General features: G+C 44.7%; 3 protein-coding genes across 3 annotated transcripts in view; 1 reads left to right on the forward strand and 2 right to left on the reverse strand.

Annotated features, from left to right (window-relative positions):
• ksr2 (kinase suppressor of ras 2) overlaps positions 1-11620 on the reverse strand; it is a 136616-nt gene that overhangs the window by 76859 nt on the left and 48137 nt on the right. Inside the window, exon 4 of the mRNA XM_056592208.1 lies at positions 2852-2862. Coding sequence (XP_056448183.1) covers positions 2852-2862 — 11 coding nt within the window. The remainder of the gene's footprint in view (positions 1-2851; positions 2863-11620) is intronic.
• LOC130384143 (replication factor C subunit 5-like) lies at positions 279-7439 on the forward strand. Its single transcript, XM_056592210.1, has 11 exons — positions 279-444; positions 693-757; positions 1953-2089; positions 2190-2269; positions 2436-2509; positions 3194-3353; positions 4924-5005; positions 5224-5353; positions 5600-5677; positions 6459-6513; positions 6707-7439. The coding sequence occupies exons 1-11, from the start codon at positions 398-400 to the stop codon at positions 6807-6809; spliced, it is 1011 nt and encodes a 336-aa protein (XP_056448185.1). The 5' UTR covers positions 279-397; the 3' UTR covers positions 6810-7439.
• On the reverse strand, positions 4586-11600 carry wsb2 (WD repeat and SOCS box containing 2). Its single transcript, XM_056592209.1, has 9 exons — positions 11558-11600; positions 11168-11336; positions 10850-11046; positions 10615-10746; positions 10317-10417; positions 9881-10077; positions 8827-8916; positions 8626-8742; positions 4586-8276 (listed from the first exon to the last, which is right to left on the reverse strand). The coding sequence occupies exons 1-9, from the start codon at positions 11595-11597 to the stop codon at positions 8066-8068; spliced, it is 1254 nt and encodes a 417-aa protein (XP_056448184.1). The 5' UTR covers positions 11598-11600; the 3' UTR covers positions 4586-8065.

Consider the following 11620-nt stretch of genomic DNA (forward strand, 5'->3'; position numbering starts at 1 on the left):
GTTCAGACTACGTTTAAAATTATAATCCCATTTGGGATGAGAGGGCAATATTGGTTTGCAAAAACTGTTGCACCCTTTTGAATTCAACAAGTCGCCTTTATGTAAGATCTGTCGATTTACATAAAATCCGTCATATTCTAATAAAACAAGAACAAGACTGATCCACACTATTTAATTGATTTCCTGGTGTAGTCTTTATACAGCTGCTTTCTGAACGTATTTATCATTATAGCCCCGCCCACGACATCAACAGAGTATATGTGATTGGCTTAGCGCAGTGACGTCCTACGCACAGCGCGCCAAACGTGTGTGGAAACAGAGCAGTTCCAATGCTTTCTGTGTGTTCATAACTTCATAATTAATAAAGAATTCATCAAATTCCGTGATTATTACGGCGATGGCCAATACTAGCAAAGATACTCTGAAGGCCAGGAATCTACCATGGTGAGGATGACGAGATCTAGATGTGTTAGTGATGGAGCTAACTAGTTAGCCGTCGGCTGCAGGAGGCTGACAGGTTCAAGTTAGCCTCTTAGCTTCCTTTGCTCTGCTTTACTTTTTTAAACTTCAGACATGTGTCTAAAGATACCATATCGAGGTTATCATTACGACCTGCGATACACGGCACTGGTTGTGTGATGTTAATCCTCTATTTGATTCATTATATAATGTTTGTTTCACTGCTTTTGAAGGGTGGAAAAATACAGACCCCAGACTCTGGATGATCTGATTTCTCACCAGGATATTTTAACCACCAGTAAGTACTTGTTATCCTTATTACAACAGGAAGGACATATTATCTTGTATACTGCACTAATAAGTTCATGATGTTTTAGAATACACTAGAAAGTCTTGCATTACACTGGAAAGTACATGTTATATCTTGTATTAAACTAGAAAGTACATGTTATATCTTATATTACACGAGAAAGTACATGCTATATATTATACTACACTAGAAATTACATGTTATATTTTACATTACGTTAGAAAGTACATGTTATATCTTATATTAGACTAGGAAGTACATGTTATACCTCATATTACAATAGAAAGTACATGTCATATCTTATATTACACTAGAAAGTACATGTTATAAATTGTATTACCCTTGAAAGTACATGTTTTATATTATATATATCTTGAAAGTACATGTTATACCTTATATTACACTAGAAAGTACAAGGTATAGCTTATAATACCCTTGAAAGCACATGTTATCTTATTTTAACCTAGAAAGTACATGTTTGATCTTTATTAAACTAGAAAGTACATGTTATATCTTATATTACACTAGGAAGTAGATTAGATTCAACTTTGTTGTTATTGCACAAGTAAGGAGAACCAGTAGAAGCAGTGCGAATGGAATGCAGCTTACATCTAACCAGTAGTGCATCATCAACAAGTGCCTTTCCTTATGGCAGTGCTTAAATAAAAAGAAAAATACATAAGACACTAAACGCAAGTCCATTATTAAAGTGCATAGAGATATGAGTAATCAGACAGTCCATATCATAAGTATAAGCAGTATGATCATATAAAATAAAGTTCATTGTTGAAGTGCATTATTAAGTGCATAGTGGTCAGAGAGGTAGTCTGATAGTCCATATTCCATGTTCAAAAGGAGAGGGGGGCAGGGCATAGGAAGTGGCAGGGGCAGTGGCGGGGCCTTTGAGTTGAGTAGTGTTACGGTGCTATGAAAGATGCTATTTTTGAGCCTATTGGTTCGACTCCTGAGGCTCCTGTTACGCCTCCCCGATGGGAGTATAGAGAACAGTACGTGACTGAGGTGTACGTGCCATATTTTACATTCCATATTTTACACGTCCACCCCTCTCCCTCCATATCCACTCTTCTCTAAAGAAGAAACGCGTGTGTTTGTACAACATGGAGATGTATGATGGCTATATGTGATAGTTTGAGTATGTGTTTCCTCTGGGTCTGTGCTCCAGTCCAGCGGTTTATCAGCCAGGACAAGCTCCCCCACCTCCTGTTCTATGGCCCCCCCGGCACGGGGAAGACCTCCACCATCCTGGCGTGTGCCAGACAGCTGTACAAGGAGAAGGAGTTTAACTCCATGGTGCTGGAGGTGAACCCTGCTCTACGTTTTAACCTCTAGGACATATTCGGGTGGGTTATTGATTTGACGTTTAATTTGACATTTACATTTGAATGGTTGTAATTTGTAGCTGAACGCCTCAGACGACAGAGGTATTGACGTGGTGCGAGGTCCCATCCTGAGTTTTGCCAGCACCAGGACCATATTTAAGTAAGCATCATATTAACGTAACTGCTTTGACTAATCATCCCTCTTACTTTTAGAATGAGGCTATTCTTAAACTCCAAATAGGGGTCGAACTGAATTTTTTTTTAAATATAAAATGAATTGCCTGTTTTTGTTTTGTGTGTCTTTTTTTGTTTCCCCATCAAACCAGAAAAGGCTTCAAATTGGTGATACTGGACGAAGCGGATGCCATGACCCAGGATGCCCAGAATGCATTGCGGCGAGGTAAGCCATCTGCTTGGCCGAGCAGCTCCTGCTGTGCCCTACCCTGCCTGCTGAGTAGCCACTCTGCAGGCTGTGGCTGAGGCTCTGGTGCAATGAAAAGACCTTGTCGCTTTACTATTGCATTGCTGTTATTTTACAGTACGATTGCAAGTTTTTATTATTGCGGAGTAAAGCGAGTTGACACTTCCATAGGGTTAAAGGGGGATCATATGCATGTGCTGTTGTATTGCCCCTCTGAGCTGAAAAACCCAACAACCATTAACATTTGGGGACATAGGAAAATCCACAGATAAAACATATCATTGATATTTTTATTTATAAACATGAAAATGAATTTGAGACGACATTCCCTCCTGTGGAAGTCACTTTCGTTTTTGCTTGGTCATATAGCAAACAATCTGCTAATTACAGAGGATTTCCCCTTGGATCGCATCATTAATCATTAATAGAATAGTTAGGGGGGAGCATCTTGCTCAAGGGTACCACCAGGTAGGCCTTGTAACATAAAAACGTAACCTACCTTGTTTATTTGTGTTAGGCCCGCTAGGACTGCGAGTTTGTGCACATTGCAGATGGGATACATTTTCAGGTCTCTGCTGGAGCTGATATTCCCTTGATTTCTTAAGCTTTAGTTATTTTGTAATATTCTGTTGACAATTCTGATGTGGTTCTCCGGTGCTTCAGTAATTGAGAAATACACGGAGAATACGCGGTTCTGCCTCATCGGCAACTACCTGTCCAAGATCATCCCCGCCCTGCAGTCCCGCTGCACGCGCTTCCGCTTCGCCCCGTTGTCCCAAGACCAGATGATCCCCCGTCTGGAGTACGTCATCCAGCAGGAGAGGTGGGTGGTCTCACCATGATACTGGCCTCCACTAGCCTAGTAACCCTAACCTCCACTAGCCTAGTAACCTTAACCTCCACTAGCCTAGTCAGCCTAACCTCCACTAGCCTAGTCACCCTAACCTCCACTAGCCTAGTCACCTTAACCTCCACTAGCCTAGTCACCTTAACCTCCACTAGCCTAGTCAGCCTAACCTCCACTAGCCTAGTCAGCCTAACCTCCACTAGCCTAGTCACCTTAACCTCCACTAGCCTAGTAACCTTAACCTCCACTAGCCTAGTCACCTTAACCTCCACTAGCCTAGTCACCTTAACCTCCACTAGCCTAGTCACCTTAACCTCCACTAGCCTAGTCACCTTAACCTCCACTAGCCTAGTCAGCCTAACCTCCACTAGCCTAGTCAGCCTAACCTCCACTAGCCTAGTCAGCCTAACCTCCACTAGCCTAGTCAGCCTAACCTCCACTAGCCTAGTCACCTTAACCTCCACTAGCCTAGTCAGCCTAACCTCCACTAGCCTAGTCAGCCTAACCTCCACTAGCCTAGTCAGCCTAACCTCCACTAGCCTAGTCACCTTAACCTCCACTAGCCTAGTAACCTTAACCTCCACTAGCCTAGTCAGCCTAACCTCCACTAGCCTAGTCACCTTAACCTCCACTAGCCTAGTAACCTTAACCTCCACTAGCCTAGTCACCTTAACCTCCACTAGCCTAGTCAGCCTAACCTCCACTAGCCTAGTAACCTTAACCTCCACTAGCCTAGTAACCTTAACCTCCACTAGCCTAGTCACCTTAACCTCCACTAGCCTAGTCAGCCTAACCTCCACTAGCCTAGTAACCTTAACCTCCACTAGCCTAGTCACCTTAACCTCCACTAGCCTAGTCAGCCTAACCTCCACTAGCCTAGTCAGCCTAACCTTCACTAGCCTAGTCAGCCTAACATCCACTAGCCTAGTCAGCCTAACCTCCACTAGCCAGGTCAGCCTAACCTCCTCTAGTCTATTCGACCTAAACTAACCCCCACTGGTCTAGTCACACTAACCTAACCCTAACCTCTACTAGTCTTTGCACCCTCACCTCAACTAGTTTAGTCACCCTAACCTCCCCCAGTTCATTCACCCTAACTGTAACCTTCCTCGTCTACTCACCCTTACCTCCGCTAGTTTATTCTCCCTAACCCCCCCAGTATATTCACTGTCTAGTCACCCTGACCTTATTAGTTTATTTACCCTTAACCTCGTTCCGCCCTAACCTAGAAACCCGCGCAGCGATCCACGGCGACTAATTTAAGTAGAATGAGGGTTTAAGTGTGGCGGGAGAGTGTTGTGTTATTTTATAACCTGTGAGTTTGATCATATGAATCAAATAAATGGGTTGATCCAGGAAGCAGGGAATTGCTTAATAATAATCTAACCTGGGATCCAACAGTCCTACTATGATGTAGCAGGGGTAGACGGCACAGTCTAGGCGAGAAACCAGAATGTGCAAGGGGTCGAGGATAATCTCATGGAGCTTGATGGAACTTTCGGAAAGGTATTTCTACAAAGCGCTGACAACCTTGTTGTTCTGGCAGCATCGACATAACTCCCGACGGCATGAGGGGCATCGTGACTTTGTCGTCCGGAGACATGAGAAGATCGCTCAACATACTGCAGGTACTATGAAAGGCTTTCTACCACAGTTTAGTTCACCCATTGTTAAGTCATATAGCGGACCCTCTTATCCAAAGTGACTTGGAAGTGTCATTTTAGAAATATTTACGGCGTCCTGCTCAAGACTGTACCTGTACATTGGGGTTTATAATTTGTGTGTTGACCGTGCCTTTTTGTATTTAGTACATCTCAACAGAAACGTTTGTGTGTTGACCTCCCAGAGCACCAGTATGGCGTATGGAAAGGTCACCGAGGAGACTGTGTACACCTGCACGGGTCACCCCCTCCGCTCCGACATCGCCAACATCCTCGACTGGTCGCTCAACAAAGACTTCACCGCCGCCTACCAACGTATCCTTCAGCCTGTTGTGAGAAGACACGGGGTGTCCGTCTGTACATAATGTACAGACGTACATTATTGTTCAAGAGAACCAGAGTAACAGTACACCAAATAAAAAGCCTGAAACCGCCTGAAGGTAAATTGATTAACCGTCAAAGAGGTTATTGCAAGGGAGTTGGAGTCTAATATTTGGAGGGTTAAAGCATGACAAATCTCGAAGCGCTGCTGCATAATGGGCCTTAGCACTGTCCTGACAGAGATCCTCGAGCTGAAGACCTTGAAAGGCTTGGCCCTCCATGACATCCTTACAGAAGTCCACCTGCTGGTACACCGAGGTAAGGCCCGGTGGGACTGGTAGAAAGGACATTTATTGAACATTAGGTAGTTACTGTAACACACGTCACCTAGGTGGCTTTACTGGGTTCCTGCAACCCCAGAACACAGGGAGATGACGTTGAGAGACCAGTTTATTTTAAGGCAGAGTTTGAAGGTTTGTTGCATGCAGCTAAGGTGGGGTGAGGTCAAAGCTCTCCTGAGTGTGTGTGTCCGTGCTGATGGCTGATTTATCCTGGGTGCCATGATCACCGAATGTGGTGTGCAGCTTCACCCAGCCCCAGAGTCTACTCAGTCGGACACGTCCAGACAACAGCAGACCTAGCTCCATATGGGTGTGAGCTGGTTTGTAGCATCAGCTAGAGTGTATTGTACAGAGCAGACCAGGCTGTTTGGATGTGAGCCGTAACATAAGCTAGAGGGTACTGTACAGAGCAGACCAGGCTTTGTTTGTTACGTCTGCATTCTAGCTCTTGTTGTTTCCTTGCTGCGGTTTCCTGGGAGACCCCCTGCTGTTGCCATGACTACTGGCCCTCTTGTTGCAGGGGGAGTTGTGTGTGTTTTGCTTCAGAGAAGTTTTAAGATGTAAATGAAGCGGTGGGATTCGTATAGATTTTTTCATCTTGGGGAAAATTTAAGAAAGCACCAGTGGTCAATTTTTTTTATTTCCTCATACGTTATATATGATCTTTATAAATACACAATCTATATATGATGTTTTCCGAGTGGTTTTGTGAGGTCAACCATTCTGAAAAAAACGTTGTTTCCCTTTTACCCTTGCAGTTGATTTCCCCCCAGCCATACGGATGGGTCTTCTCATCAAACTCGCTGATGTGGAGTAAGTTGCATCACTCAGACACAAGTTAAATTCGTCAAACATAACACAATAAAAACGAGACACATTGTTTTACATACAGACTAATGCCAGACAACAACTTGAGGAACATCAAAACAAATAGCAGAATAACAAGGGTACATGAATTAACAATGTATTTTTCCCTCACACACACACACACACACACTCTATTTAGACACAGGCTGGCCTCAGGAACCAATGAGAAGATCCAGCTGAGCTCCATGGTGGCAGCCTTCCAGGCCGTGCGAGACCTAGTGGTCTCTGAGGCTCTCAAGTAGTCTACTCTGTCTACTGATGTTGACAGACCGGGGAACCATCACTCTTGGCTTTTTCCGTATAAAAGTTCTGCTTCATAGCATGTTTCGAAGTCATTGCGTTATTCAACAGCCACTGCGTTTCAGTAAGAAGACTTATTTTTTTGTCTATTGCTGACAAGTACCAAATGCGCCCAGACGGAGTTGATGTTGCAGGTTCTTTGTTTTGTTTTTGCACAATACGTGTGACGGTTCCCCCCTAAGGAAGACTTTGAGAATAACGTCGGCCCATTCCAGGAACCTTTGCATGGTATGGAATGACTGGGATGAAAGGGAAACCTTCCAACAAGGTTCCAGTGATTTGCCAGGTAGACATGGAGGTGACTGAATGTGTTTAAACAAACAAATGGACTGGAATGTACCGAGTTGCAGAGTCACTCATTTATCTGCAAGATGGTGAACTTTAAGACCAGGAAGCTTACAAAATTTCTTCCTCGTCTTTAATACAATTACACTTTGTTACAGTTTTTTAAACGTTGAATATCTAAAATAAACTTTTCCTACTTTGTCCTTCCTATGTTCTTTTATTTATTTACAAGTAGATTATGAGGTAAATAACCAAAAAATGGCTTTTATTCTATTAGAATGTAAACAAACGATTTGATATAATTGTATATCTTATTTACACAATAAATAATCATAGAAATATTAAGTGTGTGTGAATATCAAGAATTTGTTTAGTGCAATTATGGAGTACATCTCGATAAATTGCAATGTGTGCATTAGCAGAAAAGCAATAAAATCTTGTCATTTAACTGAAACACTCCCACTCTAAGAGTATGTAAACACACTAAATTGTAAAGCGCTGACTTTGCATCAGTCCAAAGATGAGTGAACCATAGTTTTTTCCTGACCACCCCTAGCTGTCATTGCATCCATGAACAGCCTCTGCATAAGGACCCCAGGAGCTTAGTAGGATGTCGGTGTTCTCAGAGAGCATGAGTGGTTCTTAAGTCCAAGCTAACTACAACCTCGCCACTTACTGTAAGTTAAAGATACGCCAAAAGCTGCAATGATGCGTCCTTGCTCATGTGCTAATAACAACTGATGTGTCATTACTCGTGTGCTAATAATTACCAAGTCGTCATAGTGGCTAGAAGAGTAACACGCATACACAAGAGTAACCCGCATACACACCCGACACCAAGACCGTGCCAACCCCACCTCATGGACGTGCTCTGAGCCCTGACCTTCATCCCTCAGGCTAGACCTTCAGTCCTTTAGCTGCCCCAGTCGTCTTCCGGGGAGCATGGGGTCTGCAGGCGGGCGGGAATGTTGCGGTAAGTGAGGTACTCTAGGATTCGCCGGGGAATGGGCAGCGCCTCCATCTGGTGGGTGGAGACCGAGAGACGCAGGGTGGAGCGACAGAGGTGGCAGAGAGTGGGCACCACGGCGGGCACCTTCCAGAACCGGACGTGGCCGTCTCTGGTCCTGGGGAGATCAGACAACAACATGAAGAGGCCAGAGGGCTTGCTGCTTCCTGTCGAGAACACAATGAGGAAGACCTGCCTTTTGCGTTGGCTTTTGTGAGAACAACTTGTTCTTAAAGTGAATGATCAGGGCGAAAATTGTATATACATGAAATATAATAGAATAATGGTCATTCTTATGGAAAATGTTTTTTTTCGCACTTTTCTTTGAATAAGGATGTGTTTTTGGTAATGGTTCTCATAATAAGGTTTTTTTTATACTGTTTGCAATAAATAGGCAAGTGTTGCTGGTACTGGTTGTCTAGTATAGGATGCGTTTCTTGTTCACTATGAACAAGGACGGCCATTACCCGGTGGCCACCACTCCGCCCAGCGGGTGGAAGTTGCAGCAGAGTCCGTTGGAGGCCCGGTCCTCTTTGGTCTGCATCACCATCCCCTTCTGACCCAGCTCCCAGATACGAAGTGCCCTGCAGCCACACACACAACTCTACTGAGGGCTTCATTCCATGTGTTGGAACAAACTGATGTCAAAAGATGTCTATATCCATTACCTGTCCTCTGTGACTATTGCTAGGTGTAGACCGTCATGTGAGAATTGGATCGCAGAGATCTGGTTCTGCCCGTAAATTTCACAGTAGTTGCTGTGGATAGAAAAAAAACTAATTAAATTGCCTTTTGCAAATGACTTGAGCAGGGACCGCATGGCTCATATTCAATGCACCAGGTGTGTTCTGAAATGCTCAAGTGATCTTGTGATACATCATGACTGCTTATAGTACAGATGTCCGTAGAGAGAAGCCAGACACATACCTATCTGTTGTTCATCATCATAACATCCAACATAAGGTGTGACCTTTCCTTGATTATGTCTAATGTACTGACCTGTAACTTCCTCCTAACAAACCAACCAGTGTTGTGATGAGTAACTGTTAGCCTGGCTATTGCCAGACCAAGCTCAATCGTAGATTGAACGTTGGTCTGGGGAAGCTGCTGTCATTTTCTTCAGCTGAAGATGCGTGATCATCGGGCCTAGTTCAACTGACTGTGTACGCAATTGGATGCTTGCCGCCGCTTCCCTGTCATCAGTGTGTTAAACCAGCCAATTGCGCGCCAGGGGGGAGAAGCCAGCTTGGTGATTGGCTCCCGCAAAACCGTATCGGAAGCAGAAAGAAATGTATTGCTCTTCTCCAGACCCTTCTGCAGGGTGAACTCAAATCGCCGGCAGAATGGGCGGGGCTGCTCAATCGAAGTAACTGTACCTTTAGCGAGCGCTGCGGGGAATGTATACTTCACTACTTATTCAATTTATGTCAGATTTAGTAGGGAAGGCTGTCAGGGTAGCACCAATTATATTTTTGGTTGGGGGGGGGGGGGGGGGCATGTAATATGAACACCAGCTCCTCTACATGTGAGCATGCAGAACGTACACCAGCTCCTCTACGGTGTGAGCATGCAGAACGTACACCAGCTCCTATACGGTGTGAGCATGCAGAACGTACACCAGCTCCTCTACGTGTGAGCATGCAGAACGTACATCAGCTCCTCTACGGTGTGAGCATGCAGAACGTACACCAGCTCCTCTACGTGTGAGCATGCAGAACGTACACCAGTGTGGCCAGCTTATCTGCAGTGTAAGGGTCCCACAGGTCGATCCACCAGCTGGAGCCGCTGAAGGCGGCAGTGGCCAGCAGCGCGCCGTCGGGGGAGAAGTGGCATGATGCTAGCAGGTAGAAGGTCTTGTGTGGTGCCCCCGTCAGGTTCCTGATGAACGTGTACGACCGAAGGCTCCACAGACACACCATCTGAGAAACAAAAGAGGCTTAAGAGGGTAAAACTCAATTTGTGTGTGTTACAAACAATGGAGAAAGATCCATTTGTTTGTTTCAATATTCTATAAATATCTAGCCACTGAGGGAAGGACTGAGATCATGAAGACAGATGCTTATCTCACTCAGGTTTGTTGATATGTCATGCTCGCCCAGCCAGGAGTGTTATTGTATGAGCACGTATTCAACCTAGCACTGAAACGCAAGCCACTCACTCTGTCGAAGCGGCCCACTGAAGCCACCATGCTGCAGTCAGGGGAGACACAGCAGCAGCTGATCCAGTCCTTGTGGCCCGTCAGAACCTGCACCTTTGGAACTGAACCCATGAGTACATAACACATTCATGCACTGAAATAATATAATGGTGTGACATAGGAGGGGACAAACCCTTTTTAAAATGCAATGTGATGCAAATCAACAAAAACGATCTGGGCTTTGACTGCATGACATTTGAACAGGAAGTTAATGAATACCAAAAAAGTACAGCCCTGGTTGAATTACTAAATGACTAACCTTTATGTTTCAAGTCCCATATTCTCAACGTCCTGTCGCGAGAAGTAGAAACAAGGGTTAGTTTTCCGTTCTGAGGAAATACCAGATTCCGTACGACTCCCTCGTGGCCACGGAGATCAAACAGAAGACCACCTTAATGTAAATAAGAACAAAAAACGACGAGTAATAAGTAGCCAGTAGTGCATATAGGTCAGAGATCTATTCAACCATTAATTAAAAATAAATAGGATCTCACCCGTAAGAACATTCCAGATTTTAATCGCTCCATTTTCAAGGCCCGTGGCTAGGAGTAACCGATCCCCTTTACTCTGTGTGTTTTTATGGGACAACGCGGGGGACTTGGGTGGTCTGGGTCCAAAGGCAAGTCCCCACACTGGCTCCCCGCAGCTGAAACTCTTGTCGCCTCTGTCCAGTTCACCTGCCTGGCTCTCTCTGTGGGTGGGAGGACACCGACCACAAGACGCATTATAATATTCATGAGACACGAAACGGAGGGGGATTTGGGGCATTTTTTTCATTTAAACATTTGTTATGGCTTATGAAAGTACAGTACTCGGAGTCAAGGGGCCAAGCGACGACCCATACGATCCCGTGACCCATGGACCAGGCGAACCACGCTCCGTCCGGAGAAAAGTCCACACTCCACGTCTCACAGCCCGCCCGTCCCTCCAGCGACGGAGGGCGCCTTGTCTTCAGCTCCAGGATGAGACTCGGGTCGGACACTACGTGGATAAAGCATACGGTGGAACCAAAGCGAAAACATTGATATTATTTATGGACTAATGGGATTTATTCCAATCATCAAGCAGTACTTGTATCATCAATAGTTAGTTATTGGAAGATATGAGCATGAGATTAAATGTTGTTGACGTAGAAGTGTCAACATATACGTAGGCTACTTGTGATGGTAATGTAATGACCTGACTAATGTAATTCTACTTACATATGGGTTGAAGGTCTATATTTCTCTCTGCGGAACACATTGTTTCTCCTTGACAGCCAGAAA

This window comes from Gadus chalcogrammus, chromosome 6 (genome assembly GCF_026213295.1).
Source record: "Gadus chalcogrammus isolate NIFS_2021 chromosome 6, NIFS_Gcha_1.0, whole genome shotgun sequence".
Lineage (NCBI taxonomy): Eukaryota > Metazoa > Chordata > Actinopteri > Gadiformes > Gadidae > Gadus > Gadus chalcogrammus.